General features: G+C 56.2%; 1 protein-coding gene across 1 annotated transcript; it reads right to left on the bottom strand.

Moving 5' to 3' along the window:
• Window positions 1-13,272: 13,272 nt before the first annotated feature.
• Window positions 13,273-24,481, bottom strand: KIF3C (kinesin family member 3C). Its single transcript, XM_050894190.1, is given in 9 exon segments — window positions 13,273-13,460; window positions 14,376-14,551; window positions 15,085-15,193; window positions 15,476-15,592; window positions 17,396-17,514; window positions 17,620-17,742; window positions 17,841-17,942; window positions 23,070-23,704; window positions 23,707-24,481. Coding segments are annotated over 9 exon segments (2,250 nt in total). The 3' UTR covers window positions 13,273-13,366.
• Between the last annotated feature and the right edge of the window lie 216 nt (window positions 24,482-24,697).

Here is a 24,697-nt window from a genome sequence, read left to right as displayed (position 1 = left end):
AATGGGCCCACTCCTTCGGTGCCTCACTCCTCTGAAGCAACAATCTGAAGTTACACCAAGGATGTGAATGAGGATCCAGCCCTCCTACCCACCATCACCTATGCCCAGTTATTCAGAAAAGAAGTTTCAGATGATGAACTGTCCTGGCAATCTGCTACCTTGAACGGTTGGGCACCAGGACTCCTCAGCCTGAGGGTACATCATCAAATCCTACAAGTCCTCCCATTCCAAACCCCTCTTCAACCTCTTCCAGGGACTCTTTCCGCAATGCCTATTTCAGGTGAAAGTCATTTTATCCCAAGAAGTTACAGAACTATTATCTCTTTATTTCAGCAGAAAAGAGTCTTACTAAGGCCATTTCCTGATATAGCAGTGAATAGCAGTTGGAGATTGATTCTGGCCTTAGGGAGGCTGAGCTTCTTTGTTTAGAAATTCAAGGGCAGAGTGGTGACACAACCTGGGGCACAGGAGGAGACATGAGAAGGAATGCAAAAGGAGGAAGCAAAGAAAACACATGGAAGGCAACATTGCTGGGGACACAGCTGGAGACACGCTCTTGGAAGGTGGCACTTTGTGCCAAAGGAGGTACTTGTGACAGGACTGTGGTGAGTGGATAAGCCACACCGGAGCAGGGACACCACCAAAGGGACTGCAGCTCCTACACCAGAGCAGGGGAGGTGCAAGAAGCAAGGAGCAGCAGAAGAAAAGAGGAGACAGAAACCGTTAAGCACTGACCCCAACCTCCTGCATTGCCTCCTGCATTGCCTCACCAAAGAGAGTGAGTGCAGTGTGCGGTGAAAAGATGAGGAGCTGAGATTAGCAGGGAGAAAAGCTGTTGGGCTGAAGTTCAGCCTGCGGCAGGGGAGAAAAAGAATTTCCCTAAATGTTTGTTGAATTGCTTGTCTTCTAGTTTTTCTCAATACCTAAACCAGTAATGAAAAGTTTATGTTAGTTGACAATAAATTAAACAAGGTGAAATTCCCTGAGCTGAAACAGTTTTGCCCATGACAACCTATTGACCTGCAAGATGTTTGCTCCCTCTGTAGGGATTTATCTTCCCTTCGGTGTGTGGCTGATACAACATCCTGCGATTTTGTCTATTCGCAGTGTCAAGGATTTTCACAAATTCATGGAATTGACTGTGACCTAACTAAGAAAGGGGGATTGATGATTCCCATTGGGCAAGACAATAGATTAACAAAACACCCTCCCTAGACTGACCGCCAGATGCTTTGGGACTCACCCTAGATCTTCTGATCGTGGTGGCGTTCTAGGGGAATATGCAGAAATTCCAATTTCTTCCCTCAAATAAGTCTTTCTAGCTGCTATCGTGGATTCATCCTTGGACAGGATTTTGCTACTGCAGAAGTTGTTCCATGTTTGTTTGAAATCATGACTCAGTCAGACGTGCACCTAGCGATGGGACTGGTCCATAAACCCCTACGACGGAAGAAGGCTCAGGGCAAGGGCTGATGAAGCCCGGGGAAGGAAGGAGTGACTGACCACAGCTGTTGCAAACAAACCTGAACTGATCTCAACACAAAGGGAGCCGGAGGGTAGCCTTTGTTTTAGACCAACTGGCTATATCAGCTGAGCGGATCGAGTGGTTGTGTAAATGTTTGTCCCTGAGTTAATCAAAAGGGTTTGAATGCCTTCCTGAGCTAGCCAGACCAGCAACGGGGGAGTGTATCCATGGCTCAGCCCCACAGAGAATATAGAATCTGGATGACAAGCAACAAGAGCTCTGAAGAGAGCAACGGGCCTGAGCTGGTCTCAACCTATGTATTCCTTTGCAGGGACGAGGGATGCTCAGGGTCATGATGGTGAGCGTATTATGGAGACTGGTAATGGGAATCATGTTTGTGTTGTGACTCAACACAATTGTTGTGTATTGTTGAAGTGTATACTGCAATTGCTGTTCTCTGCTAACTGTCATTTGTACTTGTATTGTGATTTCAGTTCATTGCTGTGCCACTCTGCTTAATCAAAATCACATGTAACATCAAATATCTTCAAATAAGTAAATATGGCATTAAACATTAAACCCTCCATGTGTGGAATATCTATAAGATCCTGTTCAGAGAGTATTGGGCTCTGACAGGCTATAGGTGAAAAAGTTGGCTTGGAGTCCTGAGTCCTTGAACTGCCTGTAACCATATGATTCCTCATGAGAGACTTTACCTGATCTCCACAAGTTTCACTCTGTTTAGTATAATTGTCTAAATGTCATTTAGTAATCACGTGTTCCTTCAGACAATCACAACTGCCTTTGCTGAGCGCAAGTCTAGAACAAGATACGCAACAGAATGACTTGCAGTGTGCTTCCACGATCCGAAATGACAGTGAAATGTGCCTTAACGCTGGGGTGTGAGTTCATTTCCAACAGTATAAAAGCTCAGAGTTGGTGATCTCACCTGTCATACAAGACGCATCAGCATCCTCGAAATCAGGGAGCGATGAGAGCAGGTCTGGTGTTTCACTCATGCACACAAGATTGTCACACACGATAACAAACAATAAGATCACTTTGTTCTATTTCCACGAAAAGGATGCAAACTTCATTTCCCTTTCCTTGGGAAGTGATGCACTAAGCACCAGGTGCAACTTTCCGCAGTCTGGAGTCTGGAAGACGTTAGCGGATGGGTCGTTTCGGGCAGCTGGATTATGGGACCTGTCTTCTGGAGCTGGAGTTTTCCTGTCTGCCTTCGCCGTGCACAGAAAGAGGAAGGGCAGCCTCCAGAGCCAGGCTCCACGGGCCTCCCAGGGGTATTGTTTCTCCCTTTGTAGGGGAAGTTGATGAACTGCTTTTCTCTTCTGTTCCAAACTTAGCTGGAGGATAAGGCAGGGAGCAATATGACTAATTGTTTTGGTCTCTGATGGTCTGAAATCATCTCTGTACCAGGAACTCTGCTGACTGGCTGCTCATCTCATCTCATCTCATCTCATCTCATCTCATCTCATCTCATCTCATCTCATCTCATCTCATCTCATCTCATCTCATCTCATCTCATCTCATCTCTCTCGGTTGAGCTACATCTTCTGACAGCTCACAGCAGGGTGTCGCATGCTTTTTTGAGCAGAAAACATTCCAGTGGACATCTAACCAAAGGGGCTGGAATTATTTCCTGATTAACATCCACCCCAGTGGTCTCCATTCAATTTATTCCACCTAACGTTTTAAATTACTGCTGGGGCTGAAGTACTCTGAGATCTTCACTGGCCTCTCGTCATACAGTTGGTGGCTGTATCTGCCCCCACCCCCAGGAGGAACATTTCTTTCTTTTCTCCAAGCTTACAAGTTTGATATTCCTTCAGAGGTTTCCCCTCATTACACACAAAATTCCTTGGCGGTGTTTGAGCCTAGTCTCATTTCCTCAGCGGAGCTGTCATGCAAGCTTTTGGCTATCCCCTGTCTTCATCTTTCAATAAAGACAGACTTTCTGGTGGCTATCACCACTGACAAGCTGAAGGGGACGATTAAAATCTGTAAGATTGACTCTTCTTCTGTTGCTATCGTTTGGGACAATATTACTGATAAAATTCAACCTAAGTTTTCATCCAAGGTTTAGTCTGAATCTCACCTTGTCAGTACATTGACCATTCTTTTCCCCTAAGCTCCGTACACCTAGGTCTGATGTTTCCCCCATATGTTATGCAGGTGTCCCTATTCTGTAGCGTGGCTACCTCAAACTCTGTCCACATGTTAACTGCACCTAATCGCATGCCTGAGGTCTCCACGTACGTTGCTGTTGTTGGAAGGACGGTCCTCTGAAAACTCTGATGCTCTCATCCTAATATTTTGCCACTGAAAACTCTGATGCTCTCTTCCAGCTATTTGGTGGGCTTTGGGTGGTTCTGCTTGCATTCAGAGTGTGAATTCAAATGGAGAGGAGCACTCATCGGAGAAATAAAGTTTAACTCCTACTTCTTCCCTTCCTTTAATATTTCTTCTGAGACTGAGGGAAACTAAGAGGGAAAGTAATTCCCGAGTACAGACAAGTGTGGAATGGCGTGGGAAGCCAGTGGCTGCTGTGTGCCCCCACCAACACTGCTCTTCAAGGATCAGCGCTTGATTGTGAGTATACCCACAATGTGAATAAGCATATAGGCACCACATTTTAAGGCAGAACAGCTACAAATAATTACTGTATCCTTCTGCTGGCACAGAAGTTGGGAGCGAGGGGAAAAAGGACAAGTATATTCTTCCAGACAGAGTCTAAATCTGGGGAAATTCATTCTGGAGGAGGTCTCAAATCACCGTAGTGCCGGTGGACAGATCGCTTGGAGCATCTGAAACCTGCTGCTGCATGGCAAGATGTGCCGTGGAGCATGCCTGGGCACGGAGAGGTCTAGGTCGCTCCACCGTGTCATTGCAAAACAACAAACGTTAGCAAGGCAGCAATGCACAGGAACAGCGTATGCCAAATAATATTAGTGACATGGCTCCCTTGCTAAAAGCCATTAAAGACTGAGTTAACAGCCTGAAGAAAAAAAGTCACTAGAGAAAAATGTAGGGAAACGGAGTAGAAGAGCCATTGGGGAGAAAAAGAATGAAATTCTTGGGTCTTTGCACAGCTACAGTAGTACAGGGAAAAGTCCACAGGGTGTCATCAGAGCGTCAAGGAACAGCAAAAAAAAACCAAACCCAAACCCAAAGAACCTTTCTGGAATAAAGGCTTCCTGCACAGCTTTTGTCTTGGGAAGTCCATGCAACATATTTATAGTGGCTGTAGTCACCTTCGTGCTGAAATACTTTAAAATCTACTCAGTAGTAAAAACATTCAGCTCTTTTGCAACTTGTTATAAAAAGTAAATCTCAAAGTACTTTACAAAGATGATAATAAGCTTTAGCACTGCTTTAGCAATAGGAGAATCGGGATTCAGAGTAGCTTGCTGATCATGACTCAGGAAGAGGGTGAGAGGAGAGAGGAGCTCTCCTGAGAGCCAGGAGTCCTGATGGTCTTTGTGTCCCCTCTGTACGTGCTCCTGGGGCAGGCATGAGAGAGCAGCAGAACCTCTACCACCACCATCAAGAGTGGCAGGGTAGGACTGAAAGCGAAGCAGGGCTCAGTGGCAGCAAATGTTACCAGTTTTCTTGAATGAGACCGAGATATAAAACATCTGGTAAACTGTGCTTTGAGCTACCCTTGTGTATCTTAACCACATCTCCAAATGTTTTGGAGGTTTTGAAACAAGTCACCATCTGGGTGGCTCATTCTTCACACACACGAGGAGAGCAAGAAGAAGAGGAACCAGGAGCTGTATAAATTTCCCCGAACACATCCTTGTGTCCTTGGCCTGGGAGGCTGAGGGCTGGCCATGTCACTCCCCCGTCCTTCCCAGCACAGATGTCATTTTGATCACCCTGGCTCTAGCACCCAGTTCCACTTCAGACACGGAGTCCTAAATTCACGTCACTGACCCCATGAATGTCGTTGCTCTAAGAGTGAATCTGGTCTGGAGACCAACACTACTAGAAACAGCTCTGCCACTGTCCAGTTACGGCAGTCACCGGCCGTGGAGTAACCCAACGCTTTTCTTGCAGAGTTCTCTACTCCAAACCTCTCACCCATGTCTTAGCTGCAGGGAGCAGCCATGGCTCTGCAATCTGTTACCCTGCCCAGCAGGTCTGGGCCCACTAAAACCATTTTCTAACAGTTTGAAAGCAGAGCTGGCTGCTCTTCAGGGAGATGTAGTGACTGGCAGGCTGTGGACCTTGCCTTGGTAGCCTTCATCCCATCACACTCACCCTCTGTTAGAGTCACACAAGCTTCTTGCTGGTTCTTCTGCAGCTCTTTCAACCCGTGTCTTTGAAGGGATTTCTGTCTCCAAGAGAATCTGAACACTGGGGGTTATGTCGGGATTTATTTAAGTTCTAAGTAGCTACTCTACTTCTGTGGGCCCCTGATCTTCACCACAACAAGCTGGCCACCCAAGTGTACATAGCATACGTTATGTCTTTGCTAGTTCAGCTTCTGCCTCTCTTGACCCTTCAGTTTCTACCATGCTTGTGGCTCGTGGGCTTGTACTTTTCTACGTTGTACCTGGACACGGCAGTCACGGAAGGGCAAGGAGCCTCCACGGGCATTTTTCTTCAAGGGTGGGGTGTAGGTGTTTGGCCCCTTTAAAATTTTCACTTATGTTCATCATTGAAAATGTAAATATTGGCATATAGAACCATACAAGTCTTAGGAATAAATTTTAGATTTATGACAGAAAAAGTCCTATGAATTGTAGTAAGAAAGAAACAAAACCTGTTGTAGTGAATTTACCCTAAATTTTATAGATTTCAGTTAAAAATTATAATGTTTTGAATGGTCAGTAGATGGGACATAGCTCTTTAAAATCACGTTTCTATAACCTGGTTCAATATTCTCGTAAAAACAGCAGGGTTCTGTGTAAGCCTGCAGGACTACAAGGGATGGTTGTTCCAGGGAAGCAGAGAGATCTTGAATCTGAGAAAAGATTCTCCTCGCTGCTAAAGCCACTGAATGTCGTCATTAAAGAAATAGCAGCGGACGTTTGTAAAAAGACAAACCAACCCCAAAGAACGAGGAAACAAATCACGAAACAAAACCAAGCTAAGCTGGAAAACATAGACACTCCTGGGTATTTTCTGCGTTGCAAATGATGTGAACTTGGATCATCAATATTCATGAAATGCAGTGGCTGAGGGCATCCGAGCGCTGCACAGACCTTGCGCACGCTCTCCAGGCGCTCGTGCCCTCTTGCCATTGCCGGCGTGCGGGACAGGAGAGAGAAACAAAGACGGAGGAAATGTTCATGTTCCTTAAGCCAAACCGGCAGCTGCTCTCCTGGCTGACGCGCTGCCACTGGCGTAGGGAAAATCGAACAGCCCCAAGACTGTAACATCATTAACCAGACACTGCAGGATTTGCGAGGGAAGAGTATTGTTGGTGACTGGAGCATTTGTACATGCCTGAAGTCACCTTCTTGCCCCGTGGGACGTACCACGTGCATTGCCAAAGCTGACATTTCAGAATGTTGATGGCAGTTATACTGCGCGTGGAAAAATCCTTTGCCCTTCTCTGTACCTCTCGTGCATGATTTCTGAACTCCTTTGGAATAAGTATTGCTCCTGACGGCATGGCGATGCTTATAATTTGTCATTTCCCCCCTTTTATTCTCTCTGTGTTACCTAGGGACCTCGCTCTCTGATCTGCTCGCAGGCTGCCTTGGGTGGCAGCGGGGAGATAAATTGAACATGGCAAACCCTGACTTTCTCCCTTCCTTATCTCATCCCTCTCCATTTCTTCCAGCTCTGCCCTGGGTTCGGCTGTCCTCCCAGGCGCCCAGACTGTACCTTGCAGTAATTTCAAATCACAGAATCGCAGCAAATAGGATTGGAAGAGATGGTCAGGGGTTATCCCGTCATCCTTTGCCCTCCAGCGTGATTAACTGCCTCATAAACGGTTCTTGACAGCTGACAGTCTAATCTGCTCTTAAACATCTCCAGCGGAAGCAGTTCTGTATCATACGTGTGTAAACTATTCTAGTGCTGTGTTATCCTTGGGGGCTTACAACAGTTTTCCTAAATTCTAATCTAAATCTTTCTTGCTGTGTTTTAAGACCAGAAATTCTTGTCCTGTCTCCTTTTGGTAGCTGAAACAGGATAATCTCTTCCTTTTGCAGCAGTCTTTTTCAGCATTTGAAGATCACGATTACCTCTCTCCACAGTCTTCTAGCCCTAGGGGGAAACCACCCTGGTTCTTTCAATCTTCCATGTTTTCACATCATTCCCATCAATTTCTTGCAAAATCTTTCCAAATGGTCCCGTTCTTGGTTGAAAAGCGGTGCCCGGCATGGCTCACCCTTGGAAGTGCCGGGCTGAAGGAGAACAAATCCCATTTCTGTCTCTGCCTCCCTACAATCTGTTTCTTTTGGAAAAATCTGCCATCGTTAACTCCACTTCAGCCTCACATCAGTGAGCGTGTCAAAGAGTTTCACCAAAATCTCTCACTATATCATAGCTCGTGCCTCCTCCATATCTGCAAGGTCTCTTACTCTTAGCAGAAAATTGGGTCGGTTTGATGTGATTCGCTTTGGACCAAACCACGTTGGCTGTTACTTTTCACCCTGTTCTCCTGTCGACATGTACAGATGGATTTTGTTGACCCATTCAATGTCTTTTCAAGAGCTGAAGTTAGGTTGAGTGTGTAATTCCCTGAGTCCTCCTTTCCCTCATTTTAAAGATATTCTTTACGTTTGTCCTGTTCCTGTTTGGACATTTTGCCTGTTCTTTATGAGTTCTCAAAGCCCCTCTCGTGCAGCTCCGAGATTGCTTTACCAACCTCCCTACGTACATCGGTATGAATTAAATCAGACCCGGCCAATTTGGAAACATCCAGCATGTATAAGAAATCTTCAATATACCTTTTTCTTATTTAGCCTGAGCCTTCAGCCCTTTTTCACTGACATTTATTGTTAGCCATCTGATCGCAGCTGACCTTTTAAATGAAGACTGAAACAAAAAAAATGATTGCACGCTTCCTTTTTTCCTCTGATACTATCATTCGTTCCCAGGTGCATAGTGAAGAATCCTTCTTTCATTTTTCTCTTACTACTAACGCACCTATGGATTGCCTTCTTGTTCCCTTTCCTTTTCCTTCTCATTATGTGTCTTGTCCCTAACTTTGTCCACGTCCTTGCCCCTGTGCCCACGGTCACCCAGGCCACCCGTGGGACGAGTGTCCGGAGGCAGCTCACAAGGAAAGGCCGGTGTTAAAGCACGCTGGGGAGCAGAGGGAGCCGTGACGGCGGCCGGGAGCCATACCCTGGCTGCCCGCCTTGCGGGTTGCCAGGACAGGTCAGGCTGCCAAGGACAATCTCAGAGCGTGGGAATTCAGTGCCTTTGCAGTGTTTTCTTAGTAAGAGCTTTGTTAATGTGTAAGGGAAATAATAGGAATTTCCCCATTTTCCAATGGCATGGGAAAAATGCAGCGGCACTTGGGAGGTGACCGGTCTCTTCCCTGCTCAGTGTTGCTGCTCCTGAAACAGTGAGGCTACCCAAACTCCTGTTCCACCAGCAGCTTTGATTCACTTGAATGTCCGTGGGTCCTTCCTTGCTCTCCCCGTGGGCTGTAACTGTCCCCGTTTAATCTCACTTCTTGCTTTTACCCCCAGGTAATCCTTCAATCCTTCCTCTGCAAGAACCACCCTCCCCACGCGCGTGACCTGCGGCTGCTCCTGGCCAGCCCTGCCGCCCGGCTCCAGCCTCCCCCTTCGCCAACCTCCCGTGCTGCGCCTAATGCAGGCTGCAGACCTCGCTGAACCGACGCCGATAAACCAGGCTGTGCCGGGGCCCGTTCCTGGCATCAACGTCACTAAGCTGGTAGGAACCAGGCGAGCACGTAAAATGAAATCCCCCCCACGATCAACTTACCAATTTTACACAGGCCTCTCCACACTCTTGGAGCGCATACATTGAGTTTGAGAGAGAGAGAGAGCGCTCGTACCTAGCAAAACCAGCTTTTGCTGCTTAGACCTTGTCCTAGTGAAGCTTCCTGCAAATTACAGCTGTTTTAGTACAAACCCTCCATCTTATACGAAACAGGAGAAATACATGGAGGAATCCAGGCAGGCAGGCGTTGGTGCCCCCGTTCGCGCAGAAGCAGGAGCCCAAATCCCAAATCCTTGTCTCTAAACACACGCAGCCCGTGAGGTCCCCCCTGCGCAGGGTACGCGATGCGGAGCTGCACTTAGATTAAGGCGTCAGCTGCGGCACCGCGGTGCCAGCGGGTTCCAGCCGGCCGGAGCTGCGGATGAACGAGGCTGCAGACGCCCTTTGCAGTGATGCTCATTCCTTTATTGGTGTCATTGCCAGTTTTTGAAGGGTGCTGGCGCTTTCTGGTCGTTCCCAGCACTGGGTCAAAGCTACGTTACAGCATATTGAAGAGGTGTCCATCCAAAGCCAGAGGGGGTGTGAGATTAATGACCTCTCTCCATACAGTATGTATAATATATATATATTTATAATATGTCCTGTATATTCATATGTATAGAGTGACAAGGATGGGCCACCATACAGTAAACTTTTGATTTCTAAATAAATCACCAGAGCAACAGGCACGAAAATTTGGTCCTAATCGAGGCCCTCACCTTGTCAATCAATCCGAAACAGACCTGAACCCACCCCCTCGCAAAAAAAAAATGTCCAAACCTGAAACCCAAAATAACTAAACAAACAATTAAACAACAACAAAAAAAGCCCCAGCCCAGCCCCGTCCCCCCCTCTGGGATTCGCCCCCTGTACAGCCACTCACATTGACGGTAAATAGATCCCTTGGCTACACGCGCGCGCACGCCCACACACACCTACACACACTCATATGTAAATACACACGCACCAACATACAAAGACCAAAGAACATTACAAATATACATCTGAGGTTGCTGCAGCGATGCAGAGAGGCTGCGGAGCCACCCGAGGCAGAGGGAAAACTCCGCCGCGAGCTCGCTCGGTCTCAGCTCAAATCACCAGCATCTGCTTACAACCTTCCTCGGGGTTTGTGCTAAGGAGGTTGGGAGGTCGTCGGCAGCGGCGGAGAGAGACAGAGCAAGTGCACGGGAGGTTGCCGGACCCACGCGCACGATAGAGGCCTTGCAAGCGGCGCTTGGACGTTGAAAGCGGCTCAGCCCGTCCCCTGCACTGGGTACATGCACGCCTGTCCTGTGCTCCGCTGGACGGGCTTCCGCGTGGATCCCACCGTGACCACAGTCCTGCTGGACCTGGACCTGTCCTTTGCCATGACACAGATGAGGACCAAGGCGTGCCGTGGGAGACCGGTGTGGAGCACATCTACCCTTCAACATGATGCTCCGTGGCCTGGGGCAAGCCAGGGGGGTGAGAGGACACCATCAGCTCTTGAGCTTTGTTTCCCATGCCCCAGGTAGAGAACGGAGGTAAAGGAGACTGTCGCTGGTTCGTCACCTTGAGGCTCCACGAGCTGCTGATCTGGCTGAAGGTGAACTTGGGGCAATTAGAAAACAAGGAAGGGAGGAAAAGATGTTCCTGCAGGCCACCCTGCAGACAGCTTCTCCCCTTTCTGAGGTCTGTGCTTCCTGACCCCGACTCCCAGATGCTACCCTGAAAACTAAATAAAGAACCGGGTCTCTCATCCACCGTGTTTCACAGGACCAGAGCCAGCTTGCTCTGGGGGATGCACACGGACAACCCCCCGGCTGCTGGCGGTACCTGCGGACAGAAGGACCTCACCCCAAGCCGTGGAAGGGACCCATCTCTCACTCCTAAAATGCCCTTCCTCCTGCACCCTCCTCCCCAGGCTGAGCCCAGCCCAGACCTGGCTGCTGCTCAAAGGGAGTGAGCTCAGTCCTGGGAGCAACCTACAGCTTCCAAAACAGCCTACAAGGCAGCTGCTGGGGCAGGGGAGAAGGGGACAAAGATTTCGGAGAAGCAGAAGGTGTTATGGGGCACAGGCAGGGAGGGGAAGATGGTGGCAGAGGGCAACGATCAAGAACACGAGGCAGGGCGATGTTACAGGGGATGGGGAGAAGAAGACACCCCGCGGCAGAGCTGGGGATGTGTCAGGAGATGGGCGGGAAGGTCTGTGGATGCCCCGGCCCAGCCACATGGAGCGTGTTGATGGGACACTCCTGTTGGGTGGGACTTGGTGCTGCTCTGAAGTAGACACAGCTGATGTTTCCTCTCCTGATGTTTCTGCTCCGTGTCCGTGCCTCGTTCCCTCTCCTTCCCTCACCCCGGGTCTTGCATGCAGGAGTCATCGAGGTGAGCAGTGACCAGTTCTCCAGCGGAAGAAATTCTCTTCGTCGCCAGAAGACAGTCCCTACCTGCAATCTTCTCAGCTTTGCCTTCCCAGGGACTGGCCTCAGCGTACGTCCCTTTGAAGACCCGTATCCTCCCACGTGAACCTGGGGGTTGCTCCCTCATTCATCACGATCTTGTCAAACAAACGGACGTCCCCCACCTCCGCACATCTGGAAGCCATCCCGGGGAAACCACAGCTGCTGGCCTGGCACTGCCAGGAATGGTTCTTCAACAAGGACCCACCTTCCCTCAATCGAATTGCTGAAAGCTGAATCACTCAGGAACACCGAGCCGTGTCCTGGCACCTACGTGTGCTGCTGCCCGGGATGGGTTTCAGATCGCCAGAGTGGCCTTATGGCTTGCCCCCCCTTATCCATTACCCGTTTCACGTCCATCCCTCCACGACCCACGCAATCACCAGGAAATTTCTCCCAACTACGAGGTGACCTCCATGTGATATTACCCGGCCCAGAGGAGAGCGATGTTGACCTCACTCCTCTGGGCATCACCATCTTGTCCTGCATTTCTTCACTGCCTTTAGTTGCCAGGATGGTGGATGCTCTCACCTCTGGTTTCACTTAGGTAGTGTAGCTTCCCAGACTGTGTGTGTCTTTGGGAGGGGGGGCTGGAAGGGGACGGAGATTTCCATCTCCTGTTCTTGCTGTAAGGAGTTAAACACCCACTTAGCCGGGGATGGGAGCAAGCTGGGTGTCAGGCAACTGAACAGGACAGGGCCAGCCGTCTCATGGCACAGGTGAACAAAGTCCCGCACCACCGGGACTGACTTGGTTTGGTTCATCTGCAAGCCCTCTCTGTGGATGGAGCTGGCATTCCTGGAGTGACAGCCATGCCCAGAAGTCAATGAGATGTCATTGCTGCCGCCAGTGTTGACGCAGGCTGGACAGTCCCGCTGGCCCTCTGACGAGCCCAGCGCAAGGTGCTGCCACCACAAAGTCTCCAAATCCTTGCAGAAATTGCCAGATGCCCTGGGATCCAGCAAAGCAAACGCAGCACCGGAGTCCAGGGCTGCCCCAACCTTCTGCCAAAGCCACCAGAGAGGGGCACGGGCCCTCTCCTGCCTGCTCTGCGGAGCACGATGGTGAGCAGTACGCCGGTGGTGCCCACCCCGGCGGCGTCCCCGTGCCCCAGCCCTGCGCAGGGGCTGCGGCGGCGGCGTGGGGAGGGCTGGGAGCTGAGCGTACCCGAGGAGCGGGCGGCGTGGTGCCCGTTGCCAGCCTTGGATGTCCTCCAGTCCGAACGCACCTCCTGACTCTGCGCATCAACCACTCCATAAATAAATACGTTAAATAAATAAAGTGACAGATCCAGATCGGGGCGGGGGGGGGGGTGTGTGGGCAGAAGGAAGGAGGGGGCAGCTCCCTCGCCCCGGGGGCTGTTCGTGAGCGTCTCACACAAACACACGCGCACACAAAGTAGCTGAAGACAAAGACGAACTGGGACCAGTGGAGATGCTGCCGGCTGGGGCCCCTTTCTCGGCCTGTGTCGGCGGGGCACTGTCCTCGCTGCGAGGCGGCGCGGGGGACGAGGGGGTCCAGGACGTCACTCCTGAGCTGGCATCGTGGCGGCGCGCGGGGAGCTGGAGGTGAGGGAGACATGCGTGGTTGAGGATGGCAGCGACCGCGGCGTCTGGCACCTGGATGGGGAGACGAGCAGAGAAAACCTGGTTTCCTTCTCCTTCACCTGCCTCCTGCTCTCCCCAAAATCCAGCCATTTTCTCAGTCAGCTAAGCAGGCAGCACCAAAGGCCACCCAGTGTTGGGCAGGATGATACCTTGGGTCTTGCCATCTGGGATATATGTGTATCATAGAGTCATAGAATGGTTTGGGTTGGAAGGGACCTTCAAGATCATCTAGTTCCAACCCCCCTGCCATGGGCAGGGACACCTTCCACTAGGCCAGCTTGCTCAAAGCCCCGTCCAGCCTGGCCTTGAACACTTCCAGGGATGGGGCATCCACAGCCTCTCTGGACAACCTGTGCCAGTGCCTCACCACCCTCACAGTGAAGAACTTCTTCCTTACATCTCATCTACATCTCCCCTCTTTTGGTTTAAACCCATCACCCCTTGTCCTATCACTACAGGCCCTGCTAAAAAGTCTGCACCCATCTTTCTTGTAGGCCCCCTGTAAGTATTGAAAGGCCACAATAAGGCTCCCCGGAGCCTTCTCTTCTCCAGGCTGAACAACCCCAACTCTCTCAGCCTGTCCTCACAGCAGAGGTGCTCCAGCCCTTGGATCATTTTTGTGGCCTCCTCTGGCCCCGCTCCAACAGGTCCGTGTCTTTCCTGTACTGAGATGTATATGATGATATACGACATCATCACCCTGTTTTTAATACGCATCCAACAACCGTTACCAAAGCAACGTCAGCCGTATTTTAAAATCCGATCACACCCCAACAACTCACGGCCAGTTTCAACCCCAAAAGGAATGGGGGGCTTGCAGCTCCGCTGCGACTCCTCCGCCTGCCCCAAGCCCACGCACCGCCCCGCACGGAGCATCCCGGCCGCGCCGCAGCCCCCGCGCGTCCCCCCCGGCCTGCCGGCACTCACCAGGAGCGGGACTTCCTCACCCGGGAGGCCGCTGGCCGCTCCAGGAGGCTGTCCAGGTGCATCAGCCTCTCCAGGTGGAGAGCCCGGGGGTCCTGCTCTGCCGGGTCCCTGCTCCGTTCAAACTCGAAGATGGCCGGAGGGGAGAGGTCCAGCTCCAAGAACATGATGTTCTCAGCCTGCAGCAGGACAGGGCAAAGAGAAAACCAACACGGGGAGTCACCGCATGGCAAAACACGGCACCAGCTCTGGCAAGTCCATGCTGCCAAGAGAAGCTGACCAGCCCGCCGGGGAGCGGGACCCTCCTCTGGCTGCCGCAGCCACAGGGCAAGCTCCAAACTGGGGTGCAGGCTCACGGCTCTGCTCAGGCTCTCCTGGTCTTTCCCAGGGCTGAGTCCAGCAGGCAAGGCTGAATGGCCTCGTCCTTTCCAATGGCAGGAGCTGCCAGCGCCAGTGAGCCAGCAGCTCAAGGGCCGGCTGAGAGCACGGCCACCGATCCCGCCAAGTAGGAGGATAAAGCTGGGAGCTTGAACTGACGTATCCCAAATCATCGTGAACTTGTTTACTCCATATTCTCTCCCACTGTTCATCCACCCATCCACCTCATCCATTCACCCATCCATCCACCCACCCACCCACCCACCCATCCATCCATCCCATTTATCCAATGACTTCTGGTCCCCCCGGCACGCACCAGTGCCCTCTCACTTACCCGGTACCGAGGATGAGATCCCATGGCCATGGCCACGCGGGCGTATTGGCTGATGGGTCTCTTGTACCCCACCGCAGAGGTAGGCCGCTTCTTCATTTGGTTGCTGTTTCTAAAACATAAATTAAGAGAAGAACATGTATTAGAGAACATAAACACCAACTAAAACCGCATCCAAACAGTGACGAACGGAGCTCGTCTACGGTGAGTGAAGGGTGGCCCTTCTTGGTGGGGCTTGGCTTGGAGAGGATTTCCACCCGTAGGCACCTGCAAGCACCCCTGGGTCCCTGCTGTCCCCCCCAGCCCCGGGGACATCCCTGCCCTGCAGGCAGAGGCTTCGTGCCTGCGGGTCGTCAGCGCTGGGGCAGAGTGTGGGTCGGGGCCGGGGACGTACCCTCCGGTGGGCACCAGCGGCTGGAACTTCCACTGGTCCTCCTCACCGTCGAAGTACAGGCGGTTCATGATCTTGTTCTTCTCTTCTGGTGGGATGAAGTTCTCGATGATCAAGTACCTGAGCGAGTGACCGGCCGAGAGAGAGATGGAGCGGGAGCAAGGGGGTGGGAAGGAGGAGGAGAGGAAGGAGTTAATGTGACAAGTGACGGAAAACAGGTCAGAAAGGGAGAGGAAAGGGATGTCAGGAGGAGAGGGAGACAGCAAACATCCAGAAGATGGAAACATGATGGAAATGGAGAGGTTGAAGCAATAGATCCAGCCAACAGGGAGGCAAGAGAGGCAGGAGAGGGAGGGCAGAGGAAGATGGTCATCAGAGAGGAGCGAAGACCCTCAGGCAGCTCTGCAAGCCTTCCTCCAGGCAGGAACCCTCCCGTCTCCTCTCCGGACCCGTCTGCTCCCCCAGCTGCCCGACCAGAAACTAAAGGAAAGCTCAGTGGTGCAAAATGGACCCCAAACAGAATCTTTTTTCCCACGTTTTTGGGGGCAAATTGAGCAGCTGCAGAAAATTGTTTCGAGCCGATGAGTTGCTTTCGTTGAGTTGCCAGCTTTTAAAAAGTGTGAATCATGTTTGAAGGGAAAGGTAGCAAAATTTGAGATGAAATTTTGTTACTAGTAAAAGTATAAATATTTCACCTTGAAAACGCTAAAATATTTATATATGTCTGGGTGGGATTTTTTTTTAAGATATTGAATAAAACAATTGCTTGAAGTGAAAACAAACCCCCTAACGATGGTGGACCAGAAGCTGCATCTCCTGCTGGGAGGTTCCTGGAGGGAAAGCACTTCCCAGCTTTGCTGGCTGCCACCGTTGTGCCGAGACCTCCCACGGGGCTGGGGCTCACCCCGCGTCCCCCCGAAGCTGCTCTCCCTCCGAGGACCGTGCTGGGGCCGGAGCAGGTCTCTGGGTGCCCTCGGGGGACGCCTACCTCCAGCGACCGCTGCCGCGTCCCGTAACGCAGCCATAGCCCGCGCTGCTGCTGTGCTGTCGTTTCTGCTTGCGTATTTTCTGGTTTTGCACGTTTCTCAGCAACTTTTTAATACTCTCATGTGCAACTCACCCGGCTGTCCCGGTTTCGGCTGGGATAGAGTTAATTTCCTTCTTAGCAGCTGGTACAGTGCTGTGTTTTGGATTTAGTGTAAGAATGACGTTGATAACACGCTGATGTTTTAGTTGTTGCTAAGTAGTGCTGATCCTAAGTGAAGGACTTTTCAGTTTCCCATGCTCTGCCAGCAAGCAGGTGTGCAAGGAACTGGGAGGGAGCACGGCCGGGCAGCTGACCCCAACTAGCCAAAGGGGTATTCCATACCATGGAACGTCATGCCCAGTATATAAACTGGGGGGAGCTGGCCGGGAGGGGCGGATCGCTGCTCGGGCATCGGTCAGCGGGTGGTGAGCAATTGCATTGTGCACCACTTGTCTTTTCTTGGCTGTTATTTCTCTTTTTGTTATATTCCTTTTTATTACAATTATTATTAGTGTTATTATTATATTTTATTATTATTATTGTTAGTCATGTATTTTATTTTACTTTAGTTATTAAACCGTTCTTATCTCAACCCACGGGTTTTACTTTTCTTTTCAATTCCCCTCCCCATCCCACTGGGAGCAGGGAGGAGTGAGGGAGCGGCCGCGTGGTGCTTGGCTGCTGGCTGGGGTTAAACCACACCACCAGCTCAACAGGTTTAAATATGTTGTACACCTTCTGGCACCGCTGACGGGGCAGCAAGTGCTCAGTTGCCCCCGTCAGCAGGCGTATCACTCCCTCCAGCTGCACACCCCAGCTCTGCCCTGCGCACCCCAGCTCTGCCCTGCGCACCCCGCACGGCTGCGCCCGGGCAGGGGGGACGCACGACCACCTACTTGAGCTTCAGCTCCCGCGTCTGCTCGTTCTGTGCCTCCTCCAGGTCCTGGCGCACGCGGATGTACTCGTCGTGCTGGTCCTGGATCTCTGCCTTCACGGCCTGCAGCTTGGCGTACAGCTGGGGGAGAGGAGCAGCCCCTCAGCCCCGCGGCTCGGGGGCTGCGGCGAGCCCCGGGGCTCCGGCGGCCGGAGGGACGGTCATCCCCGCCTGCCAGGCTCTCACCTTCTTCAGCTTCTTGGTTTTGATCTCCACCTCCTGCTGCAGGGAGGTGTAAGTCTCCCGCAGCTCCATGGTCTCCTCGTCCCGCAGCAACATCTCCTGCTGCATCTCCCGCTCCCGGCGTTTCTGCGGCGCAGGGGGAAATGCTCAGAGCCGGGAGGGGGAACCGGCCCCCCGGGACACCCCGTCACCCGCCTAAGCCGGGTCAGGCCCCACGCCGTTACCTGCTCGGCAATCTCCTGCCGCTTCAGCTCCAGCATCTTCTGCTGCTCGTTGGTGTGGTCCACGATGGTCCTGCCGCCGATGAGCAGCTTGCTCTCCATCGCCTAGGGGAGGGGGTGCAGAGCGGGGTGGGGGGTCAGAGCATGGCTCTCCCACCCACCACCCCCGCGAGGTTTGCCCCAGCCCATCCTCGCCTGGTGGTCACCCCCATCCCTGGTCCCTGTCCCGGGCACCCTGTCCTCACCCCGGCTTTCGGGGAGGCGGGAGCTTTCGGTGCGGCGGAGCTTTCGGTGCGGCGCACGCTTCGGTCCCCAGCTGATGGGGAGGGGGGCCGCATGTGGACACCGACGAGCTTGGGGCACATTCGGCACCGCCGGGCACGGTGGCGGGGGCCGGAGGGGGGGATGCGAGCAACGTGCCCCCTCCACGGGGACGTGGTGCGGGGCCGCTGGTGCTGAGCCCGGGCTGTTTCGGGTCCCGCTTCCTTCCGCACAGCTGCGAGCCCGCAGGACGCCGCCGATGTGCAGCAGCTGCCGGCAGCGGGGACCCAGCCCCAGCCGAGCTGTGCCAAGCCGTGCCAAGCTGTGCCAAGCCATGCCGAGCTGCGCCAAGCCATGCCGAGCTGTGCCAAGCCGTGCCGAGCTGTGCCAAGCCATGCCGAGCCGGGCGAGGGGGGCTCTGCCCCGAGCCCCCTGGGACCTGCTGGGGGAGATGCCGCAGGGAAACCAGTCACAGCAGCACTTCCCACGGCTCAGCCGGGCGCTGGGACTGTGCGTACCCCCCCAGCCCGTCCCATCCCGACTCCCCCATCCCACCCCGTCCCACCCCACCCGCGTTTCCCTTTGCCTTCCTGGGGGAAGGGGCTCCCCTGTCACACGGCAGCGCTCACACGCACCCACCTCGGTGTACGTGCACGCACCCGTGTATGCACGTGCCTGTGCACAGTCACCCCCCCGGCATGCACGCACACACTCGTACACACACATGTGTGTGCGCACATTGCTACACGCACGCCCAAGCATGCAGACGTTGGTGCTCACACAGAAGCACACTCTCCTTTACCCCATGCATGCACACGTTAATGTACAGCCCCCCCCATGCATGCACACATTAGTACAGTCATGCACGCACACCTCTGCATGCACACACATGCGTGCACACACACGTGCACGTGCGCGCGCGCGCGCACACACACACGCGCAGCCTTCCCTCCAGCCCCAGCGCGGTGCTCTCAGCCCAGCCTTCCCTGGCTTGCACCATGTGTGAGGCACGTGCGAGTCCTCCTGCGGTGTGCGTGCACACGTGCGTGTGATGCGTGTGCACCGACATGCAGCATGTGCATCCACACACATATGCGGCCTGTGCGCACACACGCATGCAGGATCTGTGTGCACAGGCACAGGGGTGTGCACGCAACGTGCCAAGTGTCTCTGGATACGTGTGCACACGTGTGCCGGTGTGCGTACAAGCACTGGGTGTCTGTGCACACCCGTGCAAGATGCGTGTGCACCCGTGTGCAGGGTGCGTGCATGCCTGTAGCCATGTTACTGTGTCAGGGTGCCAGTGGGACAGCGTGGCTGGCACCAGCGGGAGGGGGGGGGGGCCGCCCTGTGCCCCCACGGCTGCGGCTCAGGGGCATGAGCGGGGACCGACCCAGACGTCCCCTGCGCTGCCACGCGTGGCTTTAAAAATTAATCTCCCAGACACAGCGCCAGCGCCAGCACCGCCCGCCGCCGTCCCCGCTGACCGCCACCGCGCCGGCACGCGGCTGCCCTCACCCACGGCTGTGTGCCCTCGGGGTCCCTCTCTGCACCCCCCAGATCAAGGACCCCGAATGCAAAGCTCCCTCCCTGCTCCTCGCCGTGCCCGGACCCCCGGGGCCCCACCGCTGCCATAGCCGAGGCCCTCCGAGGCAGGAGAGCTGCCACGCCACGCCACGCCACGCCACGCCACAGGGGGATGCCAGCACTTGGGGGGTGCACATGGCATTCATCGGTGCCGCCGGCACGTGCCCCTCGGCAGGGCTCTCCCCAGGGGGTGCTGTGTCCCCCCCCCCCCGGCCGTACCCCAGTACCACCCTGGGCACAGAGGTGGGGGCTCGGGCCAACCGGCGACCCCCATTCACACCGACAGCTAGCCGGGACAATACTCTATTTCCACTATTTTTCCCCTATTTTTCCCCTATTTTTGCCCCTTGCTGGCCCCGCGCGGGACGGCTGTGGGGGTGCGCAGTGGGGGTGCGCAGCGTGGGGTTTTAGGGGCGTGCAAGCAGCCCCCCCGCCCCACAGCACCCATGGGACAACCCCCGCATCCGCACCACCCGCTCCCACCTTCCCCCACCCCTGCGAGACCCTCGCAGCCGTTCAGTGCTGAGGGGCGCGTCCCCCCCATGGGTGCCCCATCCAGCCCCCCCCAACCCTGCTGCACCCCCCCCCAGGCCCCGACACCAGGGATTCCTCCTTCCTCCCAGCCCCGCCGCCTTCGGGTGGGTGCTGCTGGCCGGGCGTTTTGCTGGGAAGCCACCGGCTTGCTGTGGTGGGGGGGCTGAGACCCCTGAGGGCAGCCCCCCGACCCGGCCCCGTGCCGTCCCCTGCCAGGGCTCCCCGGAGCAGCCAGGCTGGGGGCACTGGGACGCTACGGGCCCTTCACCCCTTCTCTTCCAAACCCAGTTCTTGGTCCTAATCACACACCGTTGATGGTGAGTGTCCCCTACACCCTACCGGGGTGCAGGGAGGGGACCAGAGGCGGACCAGGCGGGTGCTGGGACGATGCTCGGCCAGGGCACGGTGCTGCTACCCCTCCCCGCGGGGTTCACCGCCGGCTACCGCCTTCGCCGTGGGATTAAGGGGTTTCTTAGCGCTCCCCGCCAAAGCATTTATTCCCTCTAACGAAGACGACTCCCAATCTTCTTTAACGCGTGGGACAGATTGAACGCTAAGCCTCTCACGGGAATTCATTTCCGGCACCCAAATAACTTCCCCGGCACTTTCCTGCCCGCTGACCCCGGCCTCGGCACCTGGCAGAGCCGTCGGGCGAGGGGCCCGGAGCAGCCGTGCCCAGCACCCTGGCCAAGCCAGGGCAGAGGTTCCCCTGCAGCCTGCCGCCACGGCACGGCCCGTCCGCCTGGGTGCCCAGGCGCACATCTGGGTGCCCGGGTGCACATCTGGGTGCCAGGGTGCACATCTGCCAGGGTGGGCTGGCCCCCGCCTCTCTGAGCTCGATGCTTTGCACGTGTCCCAGCCGGATGGTGGGGCCAGGCCCCGGCTGTGCCAGACGGCAGAGGCAGAGCCCACGTCCACGAGTGTGACGGCAAGACGGGATCCAGCGTGCATCGCCCGCGTGTGTGTGGGGCACCCCGTGTCCCCCCCAGTTACTACGTCTGCCTTTGCCATGGTCACTACGGAGCCGTTAAACGCGTGAGCGGGACACAGGGCTCTTTTCACACCGGTGCCTCCGTGCCTGGCCCCGCTGCGTGGCAGAGCTGCCCACGGGCACCAGGAAGCCACCCAGTGTCCCCCGCCATGCCCCCCAGGCAGGCCCCTGGCAGTGCCCACTGGGGCGAGCGTCGTGGCAGGCTCTGCCCCTCCATCGCTGGGGCAGGGGGGATTTTTGCCCCCTGGGGCAATACCTCGCTGGTGTGACTGTACCGTACCCCCATGCCCGGAGGGTTCCGGCGCGGGGAGCGGCTCCAAAGGCCACCGAAGGGGATGCGGCATCATCTCGCCTCCGGCCCTGCCTCGTTACTCAGCAGTTACAGGACACGCCATGGCCCCGAGCCAGCCCCGCTGTGCCGTGCCGGACGAGGAGACCGCGCAGGACGGCTGCCAGCAACAACCTGCACTCCACCATGGCAGCGGCGGGGGGAATCGGCTGCGGGGAGCCCACCTCTGCGTCGAGCATCCTGCTCCACCGGGACACCCGTCATGGGACACCGGTCATGCCAGCCGGTGACCGGTGTGTCCCCCCACGGCTCTGCCCTGGCAGCACGTCCCGGTGTGAGCCCGCGGGTCTCTGTGCAGGCGTCCAGGCATTGCCACGCATCCCTGGGCATGATCATGCATCCTTGGGCATGGCCGTGTGTCCCCGGGCACTGCCATGCGTCCCCGGGGCTGCAACAAACGCGGCTCTGGCCATGGAGGAGGGCACGAGAGCATCCCCCTGCTCAGCCCCCAAATTCCCAGGCAGGGACGGACACCCCAGGCATGCCCCTGCCTGGACGGCTCCGTGCTAGGTCTCCAGCCCAGCCACCGCATCCGGGCCACCGCGGTGACGGAGGGGCTGTGCCGGAGCGTGACGTGGCGGGTCAGAGTGCCGGGGCTCCCTCCCCACCGCCGTGACCGTCATCCCAGCCCCATGCTCCCCTCGGCCCCTCAGCAGCCGTGGGCAGGTGGGAGGGGGTCAGGACCCCCCAGCCTCGCCAGGGACGGGAACAGGGCTTGGGGTGGGGGGCAGTGGTGCAGCCCCGGACCCCCGGCACGGCCACCCGGGGCTGGGCTGGGGCTGCCACGGCCCCTCTCGTGCTCAGCCCCGCATCCCTGAGCATCCCTGAGCTGGTGGCTCGGAGGACACCAGTAACACGTCCCCACCCACCCCGCTCTGGCTGCGGGGTGCCAGGAAGGATTTGAGGCGGGGAGGGGGGACGGGGGTCCCTGCAGAGCTGCCAGGCCCTGTCTGCGGGCTCACAGCCCTGCCGGTCCCCGGCAGAGCCCTGCAGGCAGGGCAGGAGCCGTGGGGCTGGACAGGACCGGGGTGGGGGGGGGCAGGCGGTGCCGCGTCCCCAGCCCCGGCCCTGGGCGTGTTCCCGGGGCCACCGGGGACAAATCTGCAGCATCACTCCCCCGCCCCACCGCAAGCTGCTTTGTTGTGCTGAGGGGGACGAGAGCCGAGCACCGCAAACTCGTGCCGCCGGTGATGCACTCCCCCGTGGCCCCTCCCACCCCGCACCCCCAGGAGCTTCCACACAAGGTCCCCATTGCAGGTCCATGTCTGAGGGCAACCCCAGCCCACCCCTACGCAAGGAGCGTGGGGCTGCCCTTGGGCACCCTGCTTGGACACCTTCCTTGGGAGCCCACCTTCCTTGGGAGCCCACCTTGCTTGGGAGCCCACCTTGCTTGGGAGCCCACCTTGCTCAGGCACCCTGCTTGGGAGCCATTCAAGCACCCCACGAGGGGCTGGAGGCAAAGCAGGTCTTCCCCCAGCATCGCTCGCAGGTGGCGGGTGGCGACACGTACCTTGTACTTGGTGGCCAGCAGCTCCGTGGCCTCCTGCTCCTTCCGCAGATCCTCTATCATCTTCTCCTTCTCCTGCAGCAGCTTCTGCTTCTCCTCGCTCACCAGGCTGTGGTCATCCTGGATAGCGGCTTTCTCCTCTTCCAGCCTCTCCTTCTGCTCCTTCAAGTAATTCTCCATGTTCTTCTCCAGGCCGTCCTCGTTGTCGTCCTCCCCTTCGTTCTCCGTGGCGCTTTCTCCATCCACCGCTTTCTTCCTCCGGCTGCTCCTTCTCCTCTTCTTCCCCAGCATGCCGCGTTTCTCCAGCTGGGCTTTCAGCCGGACGATCTCCTCCTGAAACTCCCGCAGCAAGGTGTCCTTGGGGTCCTCGTTCACCCGGGGCTTGTTCTTGATGTTCTTGGCCCTGTTGGCGAACCTGAGGGTGGAGAGGCTCTCGTCGTAGCTGTGAGAGGCCGGGCCCAAGGTGGCCACCATGATTGTCTTGGCGTTGCCCCCGAGGGAGTCCTGCAGCAGGCGGGTCAGCTTGGAGTCCCGGTAGGGGATGTGCGTGCTCTTGCCATCGACGAGAGCGGAGATGACATTGCCCAGGGCGGAGAGGGAGAGGTTGATCTTGGACGCTTCCTTGGGGCGCTCTCCGTGGGCCCCATTTTGCTCTGGCGCTCGCTGCCGGCCAGGTCCACCAGGTTGAGCTTGCCCACGCGGATGTGCTCCTCGCCGTCCGGCCCCGTCTCGCTGCACTCGATGGTGATGAGGAAGATGGCGTGGGAGCGGGAGCTGTGCTCGTTCATGTTGGTGCTGCCCACGGAGCGCGTCTGGCTCCCCAGGTTCATCACGTGCTCGATCTCCTTGACGTTCTTGGTCACGAAGGAGGAGAGGTCCTTGATGTAGACCCCCGTCTCGGGGTTCTCCTTCAGCTCCAGCTTCTTGCTCTGGTCCTTGGCGAGGAGGTCCCTGATCTCCTCCTGGTAGATCTCCAGGTACGAGGCCCTCACCAGGTACTGCTGGTTCTGCGAGCGGGAGATGTGGGTGAAGATGTGCTCGAAGGAGATGGGGATGATGCCCCGCTTCTCCGGCTCCGCCCAGGCCCCCTGCATGGTGTAGGTCTTGCCGGTCCCGGTCTGGCCGTAGGCGAAGATGGTGCCGTTGAAGCCCTGCAGCACGGAGTCTATCAGCGGCCGGACCGTCTCGTCGTAGAGGTCCGCCTGCTTGGAGCTGGCGTCGTAGACGGCGTCGAAGGTGAAGGTCTTGGGCAGCTCCCCGGGGGAGGCGCGGGGGTTTCGGATGCTCACCTGCCCCAGCTTCACGTCCAGCTCCAGGACGCGTTCGTAGCCCGCCGCCTCCTCCTTCCTGCTCATGGGCCGGCAGCGGGCCACCACCTTCAGCGCCTCGCAGCCGCTGCGGGACTTACCGGCCATGGCGGCGGCGGCGGCGGCGGCGGCGGCGGCGGGCGGGGCCGGGCGCGGCGGCGGCGGCGGCGGCGGCGGCGGAGGGAGGGAGCCGGGGGGGGGGGGGGTGCTCAGCCGCGCCGCCCCCGCAGCATCCCCGGGCCGGGACCGGGACCGGGACCGGGACCGGGGGCAGGGCCGGGACCGGGGCCGGAGCCGGGGCCGTGCGGGGGCCGCGGAGGCAGG

This window comes from Gymnogyps californianus, chromosome 3, assembly GCF_018139145.2.
Source record: "Gymnogyps californianus isolate 813 chromosome 3, ASM1813914v2, whole genome shotgun sequence".
Taxonomy (NCBI): domain Eukaryota; kingdom Metazoa; phylum Chordata; class Aves; order Accipitriformes; family Cathartidae; genus Gymnogyps; species Gymnogyps californianus.
This window is presented reverse-complemented; position numbering and strand designations above follow the sequence as displayed.